Source organism: Aythya fuligula, chromosome 4 (assembly GCF_009819795.1).
Source record: "Aythya fuligula isolate bAytFul2 chromosome 4, bAytFul2.pri, whole genome shotgun sequence".
NCBI lineage: Eukaryota > Metazoa > Chordata > Aves > Anseriformes > Anatidae > Aythya > Aythya fuligula.
In genome coordinates this window covers 17,926,305-17,944,269 of record NC_045562.1, presented here as the reverse complement: position 1 = coordinate 17,944,269, position 17,965 = coordinate 17,926,305, and the positions used below count along the sequence as shown (strand labels likewise).

Sequence of the window (17,965 nt, the reverse complement as noted above, 5' to 3'; positions counted from 1 at the left end):
GCTGTAGCGGCCAGGAGGTGTTTGACATGCTAATGGTTTGACATGCAAATGCTCTCTGCTTCAAAAGAGACCTGCTCCTTTCCAGCTGAGACCCCAGGTGGCCAGCGCTGAGACACGTGGGCTCAGCATGCAATTAAAACATCACACAGGCACAGAGCTCTTTGAAGTGCAGAAAGACAGCTGAGACTTCTTTCCTTTTCACTGCTATGTGAATGAGGACATCCAACGACGTGCTGGGAAGGAAGGAGCAAAAAGGGATACATTTAAAATGCTGTGTCGAGGCTAGAAGTTAATGCTATAACACTACATCAGCGGCTGAGTTGGCATGAAAGGACAGGTACCGGCTTCGGAAACAGTGCTTCAGACTGAACGCCTGGAATAATACGTGGTAGCTCTGCACTTCCCTCCCAGTGCTGTACCAGCACCACATAGACATATACATCAGTGCTGAAGAACCTTTGTACCTCTGCAAAGAAAGGCAGAGGCATTTCTGATGTGTAAGTTTGAATCCCGCTGAGTCTCATTAAGCAGCGGTGTCAGGTTTTGCCTGCTTGCAGTTAAATTTTGTTCAGTTACTGCAACCTTTCAAACAGCCTCAGTGGTGGTGATTTTGCCCAGAACAATTTGAAAAGGATTTGATGGCAGCTAACCTAAGCTGATGTTCCTTGGCATAGGCTTGGGCCTGACCTTGAAGATTCGAGAGGTTGCAGTCAGAGTTAAGGAAGGGGAGCAGCACAGTTCTGCTCTGGGAAGCACGCAGCTGTCTAAGGCTGTGGGCAGAGCAAGTGAGGGCTGCCTGCACAGGTTTGTATGTAGACAGGCCTGAGGCAGCGCTTAGAAGCAAAGTACTTTTTCAGCAGCCTGTATTTGTACACTCACTAGGCTGGACCCTGGGAGGCATGGAAAACTTTCACCATTTGCCAAGCTGAACTCAAGCAAAATTTGGAGTTGACCAAGCAGTAGAGCTGCAAGGAGGGCTGGGAGACTTCCACCCAAGCCCAGCCTTTCAAGCCATCTGCAGACACTGATTTAGTTATACTCTTGGGGACCATTTTCCCTGTACCTTTGTGTGAAAGTGCTTTCTGGGCTCATAGCCTACAGCATGAGTTCTGAAAGAATTTAGGATTGCAATTTACAGCTAGCCAAATTTCCAGTTCCTCTCAAATACAGTATACACGTGGCTCTAGATTAAATCAAGTAGCTTCTCTATTTCTATGGATGTTCTTAGGTGTCCCTCTCTGAAATGCCATAGCTTGTCACTAGGCAAGCGTGTTAAAATCAAAGTGGTGAAATCAAGTGACTGGTCAGTCTTTGTTCTATTGCTTAAATAGCTTGTCTGCACTGTGGGAGGGGAGAATTGCAGAGATTATTTTGAGGCTTCTGAATTAGCTGCATGAAGACTAACAAAGTGAAGTTGTGTACCCACCTATGGGCTGATTCAGATGCTAGGCTGAGATTTGGTAACTCCCAAAGGAAAAATCCTGGAATCAGGCCCATGCAGCACTGCATCTGATGGGACCAGCTCTGTTACGGGAGGGAATGATTAAGCGTATGGAGTAGAGATGCAGTGTACATCTGGTTCTTAAGCTTCTGTTAAAAACAGGTAGACCTTCAAGCTTACTTCAGTGTTTTTTTGGTATACTTGGAGAAATTTGATCCAGTTGCTGATTTTTCTTCAATTTCACTGTTATAGTACCTCTAAAAAAAAAAAAATCAGCAAGTGTACAGTTAGCACTTACAATTGGGTGTAAAAGAGACCTTTTGGAAAAGTGAAAGTCTGGTATACCTTCTTCTCTCGTGTTCAGGAAGTGAAAATATCCGATTGCTGTTTCAAGTCTGAGCCCAGCTGGAGCTGTACAGAGCACGCCATCACCCTGAAGGTCAAAGCAGTTGAATTTTTTGTATGATTCCCAGTAAGCTTTGTGTAAAGGTTTTTGTTTAATGTTACAAATATATTTTACAGTGTTAAGTAATACACCATAGTTCTTACTATGGTTTAGTGAGCTTGGTAACTTCAAAACTATGGTTGCTTAAATCAGTGTCAAGTACAACTGATAAGATTAAACTTGCAATTTTCATGAATACCTTCCCTCTTACACAGTGTGACCCGTTCTCCACCTGTATCATCGCTGAAGCAGTGGGTATTAATGCAGCTGGATTCTCATGAACTGCCAGTAAGCATCAGACAAGGTCTTTGCAAGCTCTTCACCTGTGTTATTGAGATTTTTTGGAAATGCTAAGGTCTGGTAAAGGCTGGAATAAAGTGTTATACTGCTGAGCTGAGTTACTGCAGGTATTGGTCTTGGGATGCAGAAGTACTGCCAAGTGCTTGTAACTGGCTCTTCTCACCTGTCTGATCCCTTTTGTCAAGGATTTTGTTACCTGGATTCAAACATCAGGTTGTGCTTCTGCAGTCTCTTCTATGGTCCAGTCTGCAGCGAGGGCTGTGCGTGGTCAATAGCACCTGAGCTCTCAGGATAATCATCCAGCTAGAAATGGGGCAGGGTGCTGAGAGGAGGAAGGCATTCCTGCAGCCTGTAGCTCTGCTGGGAAAGTCTCCTTGCCTGAATATAGAAAACGTTCCAGAAGAGTGCACGTCTGGCCTTCTGGCAGGTGAGACGCTCAGAAAAAAGCTCTACCTCTGGTGTTGCGTCCACCAGTGGGCTGTGAGAGTGGGCCAGTTGGGCAATATTTGCAGGCTGTGTGTGGAGGATGTGTCTCTGATCCCTTCCCATGAGTGTGCCGGAGCTGGTGTGGGAGGCTAACTGGAAAGAGAGGAGTAACCTTGCGGTGCAAGCAGGACTTGCTGGGTTGGTTCTTTGGCTCTGCTCAGCAGCACTGTGGTGAGGTAGAAATCTTGCAGCTGTGCACACAAAAATCAGGGTTGTTTGTAATGCTTTCCATTCCCAAACTACACTGATGGGATTATTGCAGTTTTCTATGGATAGCATCTTCTGCTCTGGGATGTTCATGAGATCATCGCTTCAGAGAGAGCATCCTGGAGGCATGACAGCACGAAGGTGTGTGTGAAAGCCTTGACCTTCAGCCTGTGTGAGACCAACTCTGAATGCTGGGCCTTACTCTGACCATCAGGTCACCGGTCTGAGGGCAGGCGCAGATGCTTCCTGCAGGGAAATATATATTGGGTTGGTCATTTTTTCAAACTGAATCCAATGACTGAGTAATTAAAGCACTTTGTAACCAAACAACTTAACAACCCGGTATCATTAGTCTTCCTGTTTTTACATGGAGCCTAGAATTACGCTGAGTTCTGTGTTTAAAATTGGGAAGTGTCAGCTTTTAAAAAGAAAAAATAACACTCAGAGCTGCTACCTGAAAGACTGTGCCTCCTTAACCTGCCAGAAACGTCTCATTAGTCAGTTTTCCCATGTTGCTTTTGTAAGCGTTCGTTGTTTGTGAACTAGAGGATTTCCTCAGGATCTGGGTTCTTCCACAGATCACTAAATGAGCATTCCTGGTAGTAATGAGCTGTGCTAATGAGGGGGGTATTCAGTGGGAGAGGAGCAATGGCCATGGCACTCACCAATTTATGCATCAAGTCTCACTGCAGACATTAGCAGAAGGATGGGTACACAACCACCTTGTGTGAATATAGGATTGAAATACCTGAGTACTGTTGAGCTGTTGCAATTCACATTCTTTTTGAGCCTTTGTTGAAAAGGTAGGGCTGCTGTGTTCTTGCACTGTTTGGCTGCATTGCAACAAACCTGGTAACTGATGCCCAGGCATTTTCTATTGATGCGCAGATCAAATGACAGTGGGGAGTGGCTTTCTGGGTGACGTCCCGTGTACAGTGATGTCAGCCAAAGATTTAAAAAATTCAGGTGTGGCATAATCTGCCAATTAAACCGATTAGTACTCAGGCTAACTCTTGAGAGGGAGCACTGTCTCTACAGCTCTGCTTATTGAAGTATTTTATTTAGTCCCTTTGCCTTACCTAGTACTAGACTTCTACCTAGTACCTTCACTGAAGCAAACTGTAAGCTGACGTAGGGCCATGCTGAGGGCTATGTGCTAGCTCTCTGGCCATCTGAGAAGTCTGCTGCTGGCTCACAAGTGGTCCTGACTGCTTGGAAGCTGTGGCCCTGGAGAAGTTCTGCGACCCCCGTAGGATCGGGATGGAGTGCCTCGCGGCATTGCTGGCAGAAGTTAGAGCTAGTCAGGAGGCGATGGAGGCTGGGCAGAAGGAGCTGAAGCGTGACATGGAAACATCTCAAAAGGAAATCAGAACAGTGTTAGCACTGCAGAGGAGTCAACAGCAGGTGAAAGAGGAACTGAAAGCAGAGGTGAAGTCCAGTCACTTGGATATAAGAAATGTGCTCGAGGAAATCCAGCGAGTAAGGGAAGAAATGGAAGCTCGATTAAATACTCAGGCCGATCTGGTCTTACTGATCAAAGAAGTGAGCACCAACCTGACATGCGTAGACAAGGCTTTCCAGAAGATGGAAGAGAGGCAGAAAGTTCTTACCAGCCTGCACCTTCCTACAAGAGAAGACATCGAGCATGGATTTTTCTTTGAGAAATGCTTGCACAAGATGCATGTGAATTTTCAGAAGCCCGTGGAAGCTAACGGTTTGGATGAGGAACATGGAAACATGGTGCTTAGGGGTAAGACCATGGTGATCATAGCGTGGGGACTTGGGCTTGTCATGTGGTTTCTTTTGGCTATTTGCAATGCTTGTAAGAAATATCATTTTTTTTTTCTTAGAAATTAAACCTCTTGCAGGCCTTCATAGTACATGGTAAGCAATGGAAGGCTTTGATTTGGCTCTGCCAACCAAAAAGTGGGTGCCGGATGTTTCAGCTGGCAATTTAGCAGCAGTGCACAAGATCGAGAGGCTCAGGAAAGCAGCAGGACCTGGCAAGTTGAGTTAGGCAGCCGCTCCAGTACTATGCCAAGTGCTGTGCAATGCTGAGGCTCCTCAATGCAACTGTATGGAACGCACCCCAGTGTGTGAGTGGCACTGTATTTCTTGCATCTGATTACCTGCTACCCAGAGAAACTATGCATGGGAAATGGTTCTCCTTATGGAAAAACTTGGGATGGGCCTAATAGTCTTCCCAAAGAAAAGTCTCTCCAGCTGCTGTCCATGCAGTGACTTCAGAGGGAGTGGGAGGATTCCTGGACCTTTTTCAAGGTCATAGGATATTCTTTTTTGCCAGCAAGATACTGAATCTTCTGTGACTGATTCAGTGATCAGAAGGCTCAATCTTTACAAAACTACTGCTGCTATTTTTATGGATTAAAAAAAATAATAAGACCCTATTTGGTGATTGTGTATGGTTGCTGTGCTGCACGTAGTACTTGAGTATCTGTGACTTACAATCTTCAGAAACTGAGCATTTTAAATAGATTGGGTACTGTGTTTTCTAGACTGTTGGAGAAGAGTCCACAAGGGGAAAATCTGTTTTACTTTACAAGTCTGACTTGCATAAAGGTGGCAAGTAAAAATGGCGAAGTGAGGAGGACTTAGGCTGGTGACTGATATTGTCCTTAATTTAGAGTCCAACGTTGATGTGTTGTATCAGTAATTAGACTTGATGCCTTTGTTCTAACGAAATCATGGCTTTTGTTTTGACATCATAGTATGGCTTCTATACAAATCTGGAAACAATCTGTCATTGCCCAGGGGTACGCAAGCCATAAATAAGCATTGGAGTGCTGCTGGCGTTAATCCGTAGAGGCAGCTCATGCTACAGAGAGTTGATGCTAGCAGAGAAATGCTTTTCAACATCTAAAGTGGTTCTGCAGAGCACATGCCTGTGATAAAATTGTTAACAGGAATGTCACTGAATTTCTCTTGTGCACATTTTTTTTTGTTCAGCTTTTTTTAGTTCAGTATCCAGGGTTGGCTTGGATGAATGTTTGAAGGAGCTTCTCTGAAGAGGCTTGGTGGTCTGGGCACCACAATAAAAGCAGTGGTGTGAAACTGGCAAACTGATAAAGCCAGGCTGTGGAGACAGTGGGTAGTTGGAGTCTGTTGTCACTTGCGGTTAGCTGTTGTATCAGGGTACTTATTTAAACAAAATAACTTCATTATGTAACAGTATCTGATGTAATTTTTTTCCCTGAATAAAAATTGTCTGCAACCCTTTGTACAGATGGGAAGCAGCTCTTCATGCTCTGTCGGGGTCCTAACAAATAATGTTAGTCACTTCATACAGTGAATTAAGTGTTGACATTACTACCTTTATTAGTAAATTTATCCCGTACCCTTAAATCGGCAATAGTGCTCCAATTCTCTGTTTATTGTAAGGGAAGCTTTTAGGGAGGGAGATGGAATAAATGAGAGAGTAGGAGTACATGAGCCAGTTGGGCAGGGAAGGACTGAATGTACGCCTTTATTCTCTAGTCACTGCCGTGTTTTGCTTCCTTTCCTCCCCTTGATTATTGCCTCTTGTGATTTTTTTTTAAGAACCTTCAGAAGGTGACCAGTATTTGCTGGAAGATTGCTGGGAATCTAACATGATAGCTCTCAGAGCTGAACCCTCTTCCATTTATAGAGGTGTAAATGAAACAATGTTATGTCTGCACTGAGAGAAAAAAACTGCCCCCATTAGGTAAAATGGTGGTAAAAATATACCTGGAACTGGCAGCCAAGCTTGGTCCGTTTGCCCTACTGATTAGAATTTGGTTTTTGATTTGGGTTATGTTGATACCTTTAACAGCTCTAATATTAAACAGCAAGACAGTATGTTTCTAATAGGAAATACACCCTGTAACAGTCAGCATCTCCTTAGCAGGAGTGCAGCGAGATCTCCAATAATGCAGGAGTGCCCAAACATTATAAAGCAGTAATGCTGACATTTCTCTAACTAAGGGAGGACAGGAAATCTTGCCTGGAGACGATTTATTTGGAAAATTCATAGTCTTAGGGAGGCCCTTCACACGCGGCTCAGCAAGAGGCACAGATGACATCAGTATTTTGAACAGAAAACTTTTTCAAATGTTCTGAAAACGAGCGAAGTCTATGCAAGACTGGTGCATTAATGCAACAGTTGATGTGTCAGACTAACATTAACTGAGAATCACAGGTTTATTGTTAATAATATTAAGTTATGTGATTGAGGCTTTCACTGCTGGCAATATGCAAGAGTCACTTGACAACCTTCATACCAGGTGTTTGGACTTCAGAAGGGATTCATTAGCAGCTACTTCTAGTTCATTAATTTGTCCCCTGTTTTTTCCACATGTTCTTGTTTTTCTTTTCTCAGAATCTCATCTCTCAGGTTTTATCGCTTTATCTGGAAGAAATCTTGTTAAGTTGACACTGTACAAAGTAATCTGCTCCGATGTCTTCATTAAAATGCCAAGGGATATTTATGTATTGCGTCAGCCTTCTGTTGCGAAAGTGTTTGCTTGTCCTGTGTGTGATCAAAAGACTGGCCCTATCTGCACTGCAGTACTGTACCTTTTTGGTCTGAAGGCAGCAGAGAAACCTGTAACCTCGGTGGTGTTTACGAATCCAGGGCTGGGTTATGTAATGCGGTTTCCTCTGGCACCACACAATTGTGTACTGTGAAGGGACTGAGGTTGCAACATAACTGAGAATATTAAGTGAGCTATGTAATTCTTGGACCGTGAAAAGCAGCAGGGCAAACTCAAAATATGTTACATTTTAGAGCATTTTTAAGTATCATCTGTGACCTAAATTGCTGATGCTAGAAACTTGTTGGAAGACCTTTGGGTAATGGAGCTCAAACCTGAGATGTAGAGTGGAGTTCTTGCAGTAAAATTTTTTTTGGAAGGATGGAAAAGATCAAGGAAATGTGGGGGAAATGGTTTTGTATTCAGTACTACCTTAGAGTTTAGAAAATATGAAATACATGTTGCAAACAGAAGTGGTTGGCTCATCTTAAGGTAGAAACAAGTTAGTGGATGGGTACGATTACAGAAATCTTGCATTTTATGTAAATGTTTATTAAAATCACAGAATGTAGAATATGCTGAAAAGTAAGCCACAATACACGAAGGTAAGACAAAGAGCAAAATATTGTATATGAGGTTATGGTTCTAGAACCCAGCCTGTCAGATGATTATGTCTGATCCACAGTGCTGTGGAACAAACCTTTCTCCTAGTTAGTGTTTCAGGACGAGTTTAGATCTATATTCTTTTGTACCTGCCTTTAAGTTTTCATTAGACATAAAGTACAGATTAACTCGTTGTTGTTGTTTTTGTTCCAGTTGACAAGGGCAAGCAGCGGAGTCCAAAAAGCTCGTGCATACAGACACAAACCTCCACAGATGTGCATTCACCTGGCACAAAAACAGCTGAGTTGACACAGTACAAGACAAAATGTGAGAACCAAAGTGGAATCATTCTGCAGCTGAAGAAATTCCTGTCAAGCAGCAACCAGAAGTTTGAAGCATTGACAATTGTGATCCAGCACCTGCAGTCTGAGGTAAAAAACAAAACAAAACAAAACAAAAGTCTTGCAACTAATCCATTCTGACTTTAATTTGTTGAACTGTTCTCAACAATGGCTTCTGAATATATTATACACTGATACATAATGTCTGCATTTTCACTCCAGTTGCTGCATTCCTGTGTCTTCTTTCTCCTATGATTCCTTTTCTAATGCGATCCATTGCAAGTTCCTATATTAACTATATGCCTTCAATTAATGGTGCTATTATAACAGAATGTTCTCATGTTAGTGCCATTTTAAATAACCTTTAATGTGTATTTGTAGCCTAGAAATAATTTCTAGTAAGTTGCGAATAAATCAAGTACAGATGTGGTTACCTGTATTTAATGAAATAAGGGTGGCCACTTGCTCTATAGTTCCTATCCGTCTTCTTGTGGGACTTCCAGAAAACTTGTTCCAGGCATCAGTTGGACAGAAACAAACAAACAAAAAACCTCAACGTGTTTGACTGCCTCTTTGCAGCTTCGCATCTTTTTCTGAAAATAAGTTTCTAAAAGTTTTTATTCCTTCAGGGCTGAGCACCTCTTCAAGTATATACTTGAAGTTCTGCCCCTGTAGGAAAGTCTAGTTTGAAGAGAAAATCTGCATGACCTTGCTTTGTTATCTGATATTGAAAAGAAGGTTAGATAAAGAGTGGATATGCTTTACAAATAATTGAGAATGAAGTGCAGGGTACTGACTATTAAATGCTGCATTATTGGTAATATCTTTACAATTATCAACTTTCATTAAAAAAAAAAATAATAATGCACCTGAAATTTAGTGGAGTTCGTCTGATGTGTGTTAATGTTTGCTTGTCCTAGTCTGTTCGACATACAGAATGACTTCAGAAGTTTGATAATGCACTAGAGTGTTGGTCTGCTTTGAAAGATTTTGAGAGAAATCTCAAGTTAGGGGATAACAGTTTTGGATTTATGCTGCAACAGTCGATGCAGACTTTACTAGCAGTTCATTTTGTATTTATAGCTAATGTTCCAAGATTGATACCAGTTGTATTTTAGCTGTTCCCATATGTAGTGATTTCATCCAATGTATAAAAATCACTGAGTTGTCTTAGTATGCTGCCAGAAACATAGCATTCTCTTCTGCTGGGATAATATCTGTTCACTCTCCTTTCAACTAAAAACACTGCATTATTGTTAAGTTCAAGTCTGGTTCAACTCAGAAAGAACAGTTGCTTTTACTGAGTTTTGTGAGGTTGGTTTGTTTTAGTTTTTTAAACTCTTGATTGGAACATTTTTCTCTAATATAATTTAAGATCTTCAAAGCAATTTGTTACAAGCTTTTTGGGTGCCTGTCATCTAATACAAACTTGTGAAATTTGGACTGCTAAACTTCTGTTCAATCTTCTTGAGACTTTATAATAAGCACCTAGATTTCTGGTAACTTTCATAATTAAAATAAAAGTCTTGGCCCAGGTTCTTTCAGATATTTTGTATTGCAATATTTATTTATTTATTTATTTATTTTTTAAGGAATACGTAATCTGTGCATCTTTACCTGGTATTTTAGTCAGAAGCCTGTCATATGTACTTCTTCCAGGCTGTTTTACGGTGCATTTGCAGTATAGGCATTGTTTCCAGGGATGATTATTGAGGGAAAAAAAAAAAAAGTGTGTAAGATGGAGGGAAGAGAGAAGAACTTTGTGGGGGAGAATAATTTTTCTGCTTCTGCCTTTTTGTTATTATTTTGCATGTGGAAAGAAAAAAATGTCAATTATATAAATTAAAATCAATAAAATAAATTAAAATCATTAAAATAATATTAAAATAAAATTTAATTATTAATTTAATTAAAAATAACAAAAGCATATCAATTATATAAAACCAGTAATCTAGGAGTGTTAAGCCAAAGCACTTGTAACTGGGCTAAAAATTGGTGTGTTGACGTATCTGCAGTTGTTCCAGGTATTGACGTTCTCTTCTTTCCCAGGATAAGACAGGTCCTAGGTGAAGAGGCCATGTCTTACTGTACTTAGTGTAGGACTGAAGAGGACCATTCTGCCATGGTTGGTGTAAGCAGTACTCAGAAATCTGATGAGTAGCTAGGGAATCCTTCAAGATTTCTGTATTTTAGAGAAGGCTGAAGAGTGGTCTTGTTCTGTTTTGGTTGTTTTTTCCTTCCCTTCTGAAGTGTGCATTTTGGTCTAGCTAATTTAATCCGAACTGGCTGTGCATTTATTTTTTGGAAGTGTGTCTCAGGGATTGCTTCAATGTAGTTCTCAAATTTGGGGGGTAAATTCAGGGAGAAACTTAGAGGGTTTAACTCAAGCTGAAAATCACTGCCTTAACTACTGCAGAGCCAACAGAAAGTAGCTTCAGCTTTTATGAAAGTAGTTTTCAGTTTTTTTGGGGGGAAGAAATCAACTAATCATAATCTTTTTTATTATTATGTGAACAACAAGGCTGTGCTTCCCACTCCTCCTACTTGAGCAAGTGTGAAGTAACACAGTACAGCTTGAGCTGATAAAACAGTATGCTGTCACCAGAAGAGGGTCCTGCTGTACACTCCTCTGGTGCTGGTCTGTCCCTGATTCAGCTTTCAGCTGCCAGAAAGCTACTCTAGCCATAGAGAGAGCATTTCTTGTCCAAATTAGTGACATGGACCGTTCTTCTGGTCAGAACCAGTGCAAGGGGGAGGCAGGGTTAAGGACAGGCTGCCTGGTTAGATAGAGAAAAGAGCCAGGGTGAGCTGCTGCAGAACTTCAAGGCTGTATGTCGCAGCTAGAGCCTCTTGGCAAAACCCGCCCCAGCCTTTCCTGTATTCCCTGCGGGAGGAGGAACTGACAAAGCTGAAGTTACTGGGAGAGGTGAATCAGCTGCTGCTATTTTTTTTCTTCTCTTCAAGAGGTCCCAGATGCAATTCTGCACCAAAATTTTAAATTGCTTCTTATGAGCTCATGTGAAATGGGATAGCACTGGCAAAATGAGAATTTGCTGGCAGTGACTTCTGTCAGAAATGCAGCCAGCCCTTCTGGAGCGAAGTCATGAGGCTGCTGTCTAAGGGTTAAACAAAATTGTGTAAGGCTGCTGTGCTGTTTCCAGCTGAGCTCACAAAACTCTGTGTGAGCTCAAACGTGTTTGTTACGAGCATTATCATGGAGCTGTCAATATTAACAGCTGGCTCTGATAATACCTCTAACACTGGAGCTGTTAGGGTTTGTCTAGATGATTTCTGTGGTTAACTGCTTCTACCAAGACTGTTCTGAATTTAAGCCTCTTAAAGGTGGGCCAGTCCACCCTGATAAAACTGTAAAACCAGATTTCAACTGAGCAGATCCTGTTGCAATGAATTAGCACTAGATTGAAACCCTGGTGGCAACCTGATTACTTGATGGTAAGGAACAACGTGTCCAATGAGAATGTCAGACTGTACCAAGATTTTTCGTTGCTAGATAACTGTGTGTATGCTAACTGAGCATTAAAAGTACGTGTCAAGCTGCAATCTTATCAAAACAGCAAGCTAGTCCTTCTAGACGTCTGTTTTCCCTCTAGTCCCCTGGTAATTCCTATGGCTCAGTAACTCTTTTCCTGTTTTTTTTTAAGTTCAGACAAGAGAGGAAAAGTGACAGAACAGTGGAAATGGGCTTACTGAGTGCAAAGGAAAGCCGGCTTCCTTTAACTACGTAAGCTCTGAAATGTGTACTAGACTTGAGTGTTAATTTTGCATGTTTTGACTTTTTTCTTGTCTCTTTAGTAGCAGATGCATTCAGAGAAACTCTAGAGATAATATGGTTTAAGACTTTTGGTGTAGGTGAGGCTGTGGCTGGCCATGGTGGAGCCTGTTAGGCCTGTGGGCTCACACTTGTGTCTGTGCGGCCTGGTGCCTGCAGGCCCTGGGGAGAGCCAGTGCAGGAACACCATGAGGAGCCCACGGAAGAGGAATCGGTCTGTCCGTACCTGAAGTTTTATGGGCATGCTCTTGTGAAGTGGTTAACTCTGGGAAGGAGTGAGAGTGAGAAACCAGTGTGAGGCAGGGATGTGTGCCTGAGAGGCCCTCAGCAGCACAACCTCTGGTTAAACCGCCCCAGCTTTGGGGTTGGGAGATGTTTGTTTTGTCTGCATGGTACTGGCTGGGTCTTATATTTGGTTTTGGTCACTTCTAAAGCCATTCAAGAAAGATTTAGCTTTGAAGTGAAGAGGAAATGTATTGCTGTTGTGTGACTCAAACTGCTTTGTGAGTATTGAAAGTGTGAATTGACAGCTGCTGCCTTCATATTTTCGTATTTTAATGCGTATGTTTTAATTGCCACATTTGGAAGTACTCAAGTCATTAAAAAAACAGTCAGTAAAATGTTTTATTAATACCCAGTTCTGTTGTTTTTACTTTAAGAAATTAAATCAAGTCCTTAAGTCCTTCAAGAGCTTTTAAAAGACTCAGGCATAGAAGCAAGCTTCAAAATTTTGCCGGTGCCACGGAGCTCCAGAGATGAACAGAAACAAAGCCTTACTGCTGTTCTTCTCTTGGTATGCTTGAGAAGACTGGAATTTACAATTCAAATTTTACTTTGGAATGACTGGGGCGACTTCTTCAAGAAGTCACCTTCACAGAGGGAATGTGATTTGCAAGGCTCCAGAGCCTTGGCAAAATAATATGGGGATACCATTAATTGTGGATGTGATACAGGAAGCAGTGTAAGTAATGAGCTAGAAATTGTGTGGCTGAGATGGATTTCGGTATTTCTAGGTGGAAATAAAAATCCACCATTAATACATGAGCTACTCTAACTGGCATTTCCTGACATGTAGATGACTGTGAGAGTCAAGGTACTAGTCTTCTAGGGAATTTCCTAGCACTTATTTTTTTTCCATCTTGGAATACGCAAACATGTTGATTGGAATAATTTGTGCTGGTCTTCATGGAAGCTCAGCAGAAAATATTTATATTTATTATATGAGGAAATGCATACCCAACTTAAGGAGCAGAAGTACATATTGCATCACTAAACCCCAAACCCTTAGTGGTAAAAGAAAGTTTTGGAACAGTTGCATTTTTGGCATGTACATCCAAAATACATTGGCAAGGCCATTGTTAAGCACAGCTGTCTGAGTTTAAATTTATAGTTTTGACTTTCCAGAACCTAACATCAAACCTGTCTGGTTCTCATTAAGATTCTCATCCAAAATGCACTTCTGCTCATTAAATCTGGCTTCCCAGAGTATAGATATCTCTTTTTACACGGGACAGAATGTAAGGATATAAGATCATTTTTGTTGGCAGCTTGTATCTTACAGGTAGCTGTTGTGAAAACCAAGGAAGTTTCAAATTATTCTCAAGTTCTTTGTAGCATTTGACTGCTAATTGACAATAACGTTTTTGGCAACATTGAAATTTTGTGAGCTATTAACACCCAGGAAATTAACTACTGTGAGACCTGGCTCTGGTAAAATAGCCATCCAGCTCTTAGAAGACACTTCAGTTACCACATTTATTGGGTACTGTTGGGTGTTCAGAAGTGGTGATGGAGAGTTCAGCCCTGTAGCTGGTCCTAGCAAAAGGTGTGCTGAGAAAAATACATCTTTGACTTTAAAATCAAGTTTCATGTTTCAGGTAGCCAGTATTGCCTTCCCTGACAAAGAAGCTAATTCCCATGGCTACCTTGTTATTTCTCCTAGTTCCTAATCTTTAAGGAAGATGCACAACTGATGCTAGATGTAACTATTGCAGATTTGAAGTAAAAGGGAGGGGCTCATGGGAGAAAGAAAATTACATCTTTGCTTCTTGTTTCCCTCTTCTTGTACTGTATTTTCAGATGAAATTCTAAACAACCTTAAAACCAGAAGGCCTTAGAACAAATACTGTAATGTTTTGCTCAAGTGTAGGATCCTAACCTTTAAAAATTTTGATAAAGGTAATTATAATTCTATAGATGTGAGAATTTAAGTTATGGCATTGCGGTTTGTCAAGCTGCATCATATCTGTTCAAGACTTTGACTTTGTCGCATGCTCAGATGAGATGAATTGAAGCAAATTTGGGAAAACACTGAAAAATTAAATAATTGCTCAAGTAGGGTGAACTTGCTTATGAGATGAGAATTTTAACAGGGAAGAAGAGAGTCATTCTGTGTGACATAAAGTTAATATTACAGTTCAGGAATCTTATAGAGTAGGAAATGGGCTGTAAAGTTAAATAGCCCATCTTACTACTCCATCTGGGCCTAACTTTGTAAAGCTATTGCATACAGGTGGCCATTTTTCAAAATGGGAAGACAAATGCTTATTCTCTCATATGAGCATAAGATCCTGTCTAATGTTTGTACAAGTGTAGAGCCCACAAGTTCAAGATCCATATTAAATATTAAGTGACTCACAGGAATCCTGTCTGGCTGGTTCTCTGCTTTACTGTTTCACATACTAAACATTGGGGAACAAACATTTGATGCTTCATAAATGAGAGAAGTCAAATGTTGGAAGTTACAGGGAGTCTCTCTTAGCTAATCGCAGAAGAGTTGTAGTCTGAGACTCAACCGGGTTCTGTTTGAAGTAAGAAGTCAAGGGCAGGTGAAAATTGATTGTTTATTTTGTCTGATAAGAAGGCAGCACAATAACAATGTCAAGAGTAATTTGGAAATAGTCATTTCACTGTAGGTTGGTTGATTTGAGATGATTAATGGCATTTTCACTTTACTGCAGTAATAGTCTAGTCCTCCATTCAAAAATATACCTGGAGAAGGGGGTTAAAGACCCTGGCTAACTTTAATGATACCTGGCTAACTTTAGCTTGCTTTTGCCTCTGAGTACTGTGAAAGAGATAGTATTTCAATATTTAAGTGGGTTGAGGTTGGGTGAGTGTTTTTTTGTTGTTTTTTTTTTTAAAGACAATTTCTAAAATTGCTGACTTCTGATTAGAAGACTTGCTTACTTGCTTAAAGGACGAGGAAGGAACAGGAACTGGTAGAGGTAGTCTGCCATAAGGACCAAAGTAATCAATGCAAATGTAATATTGCAGAGCGGATATGAATGGCCCTTTTGTTACCCCCGCATAACTACCTCCGAGCTATAGCTGATGCCACGTGAGTGACTGGAGTTTATACAGAGACATGACTCAGCTTCCACGTTAAGGCCAGTGATCATACTCATCTTTTCACTCATGTTGGATAATTGCTTACAAATAACCTTTTGGTATCTTGAAATAAATAAATAATGTTTCTCTCTGAATTTGGTTTAGGAGTAAGTGCTTATTGTTTGACACTAAACAGCTTTCAAAATCAGGCTTTCTTTTCCCGGAATAAAATTAATTTGACCCTATATCTGACAGTGAAACGCAGTTGGGTGCTTCCTTTCTTTGCTGCTCTCATGAATTTCTGTCTTACAGACTCTGGACAAAATTTATTTATTCTGTTTTAACAAATATATTTTTATATATGGAACTTTGTCCTCCTCTCACGTGTGTTGACTCCTGAAACAACTTGTTTAGGAAGTGTATCAGTGATAAAACGAGAAGGCTGATCCGCAGCCTTGCAGATCAGAGCTCTTTCCACCTTGCAGTTCTGCCCGTAACAGGTCTAACTGCTCCTGACTCAAAGCCTCCTGCGCATTTGCTGCCATGGGGTGCTTTGTAATGGCATCGTCTGAGCCTTTCTCTCCCTTCTGTTGGCAGGGACCACTCCGTATCTCCTCCTTAAGAGGAGAACGCCCCAGTATAGGCAGGATATGTTCGTGTCACAGAAAAAGTCCCACAACATGACTGATTTTCTGAAATACTTCAGGACCTAGAAGTCAGTTGTGACCGTTCCATGGGAAACGTATCGGTACTTTGCAGAGTGCAGCTGGAGCTATGCGCCAATAATACTTGTTCCAAACCTGATAGACAATATGTGGGAGGGAATTTGCAGCGCGAGGCTTCTCATGAGAACAATTTGGAAGATTTGTGAAACACCGGCCGCTCGGGAAATGCTTGTAGCTTAGCTCTTGGGGATACCTTGTGGCTCTCGCAGGCGAATATTCAGCTTAGGTACATGGCCAGGAAGGTTGGCTGCTGGCATGCTTGGTGCTAGATACCTTTTGTGTTCATTGTGGAATGTGGACGTTTGTGGAGCTTCCTGCTTTTAAGGCACAGAGATGGCAGCTTCTGAGCTGTTTGTGTCCTCACTGTTGTCCTTCTCCTAAGATGACACCAGGCTGGTCTGTTGGAATTTAGAGCTGCAGCAAAACCAGCTGGCTGCCAGGAAAAAGCACTCTTGAGCCTGTAACTGCCAGTAACAAAAGCATGAATAAGACATCTCGTAATTTATTCCATTCCTGACTTGTCATTTTTGTCATTTTGAAACTGTCACGATCTCCACCCTTTACCTCGTACCTTTTTTCCCCTGCTTTTGTGTTTCTCTCTGGCTGCAGCAGAGCACATCTCACCTTCCCAGGTGTCCTTGCTGTTGGGCACACATCCCCCTGGAGTTTCCTGACAAATCCTCAAAAGCTGTGAAGGATTTTTTTTAACTGCTTAATCCCGCACGTAACAGGAAATGTCCAGGTCTCCTGCTTTATGCTGAGCATTGTTTTACAGCATCTTACAAGAGAGATGCACCCGAATGGTACCACCTGGGGCAAAGCTTTTGTCCCCGAGCTCTGTTCTCGTGGCTGCCCACTGCCTCCATGTTTGTGGTAGCATAAATGCTTTTGCTAAAGCTAGCCTGGCTGCCTTGCACAGCTGTAACAGATTCTTTTGAAATAAGAGAAGTAGGTACCCAGCCATCCTCCATCATCTTGCCATAAGCTCATAAATTTTGCCAGAAACAGCTTTAAATTGTTACTAAGAGCCTCCCTGAGTCTGTGACAGCTAACCGAGGATTGTGCTGTTGGAGAAATCTGGCAATGATAAAATTATATGGAGAAATGAGCAAGGCCAAAACTGCTTGATCCTGCCTCGTGGAGCTGTTTTTTTCAGTTTTTGGTATTGATTTTCACTACAATCTTGTGAAGTATGAGCTAGAAGATACCTGCATAGCTGTCTGGGAATGAAATACTGAAGATGGCCCCTCCTGGATTTTGGGAGTTGTGTTTGGCATTTTACCAGGTGGCTGGTGGTCCTGATGGGAAGCCTTTTCTGAATGTTTTCTTTCATGGGGGTCATGGGGCATGTCTGCGTGGATTTCTTGCTTTGGGAAACCACGAGTGGGCGCGTTGAAGGCTGAGGGCTTACGGATCAACAGCACCAGGAAAATGCAAAACGGTGCGAGAGCAGCGGGAAGCAAGGAGCTCCCAAATGAGAGATTGGGCTCAGGAGAGCAGTGTCTCCTATTCTGCTTTGAGGTTTTGGCTTCTGGTTGGCCAGTCGGTTAATTTGATGTGGAAAGGACACAGAGATCAGAATAGCTTTAATTAAAACCAGACACGAGCCATTCTGTGGGCCATGAGGCAGGCCTTTTGGAGGCACCAGCCCGAATGGCGGCCTTCCCGAGGGGCCTGCCGCACCGTGCAGCCACCGGCCAGAGGGGGAGGCAGGTGGTGATCAGGTCAGGGATGATTTTTTGGGTGAGAATTACAATCAGGGCTGAGTATGTGAGCCAAGAAGTGG

At 41.8% G+C, this 17,965-nt stretch overlaps 1 protein-coding gene across 3 annotated transcripts in view; it reads left to right on the top strand.

Moving 5' to 3' along the window:
- Window positions 1-17,965, top strand: part of MTUS1 (microtubule associated scaffold protein 1) — a 113,077-nt gene that overhangs the window by 76,226 nt on the left and 18,886 nt on the right. For 2 of the 3 annotated variants that reach the window (XM_032187037.1, XM_032187035.1), the window contains one exon: window positions 8,207-8,424. In XM_032187037.1, coding sequence (XP_032042928.1) covers window positions 8,207-8,424 — 218 coding nt within the window. Of the gene's footprint in view, window positions 1-4,113; window positions 4,630-8,206; window positions 8,425-17,965 lie in introns of those variants that run through there. The other variant, XM_032187034.1, reaches the window with a different exon arrangement.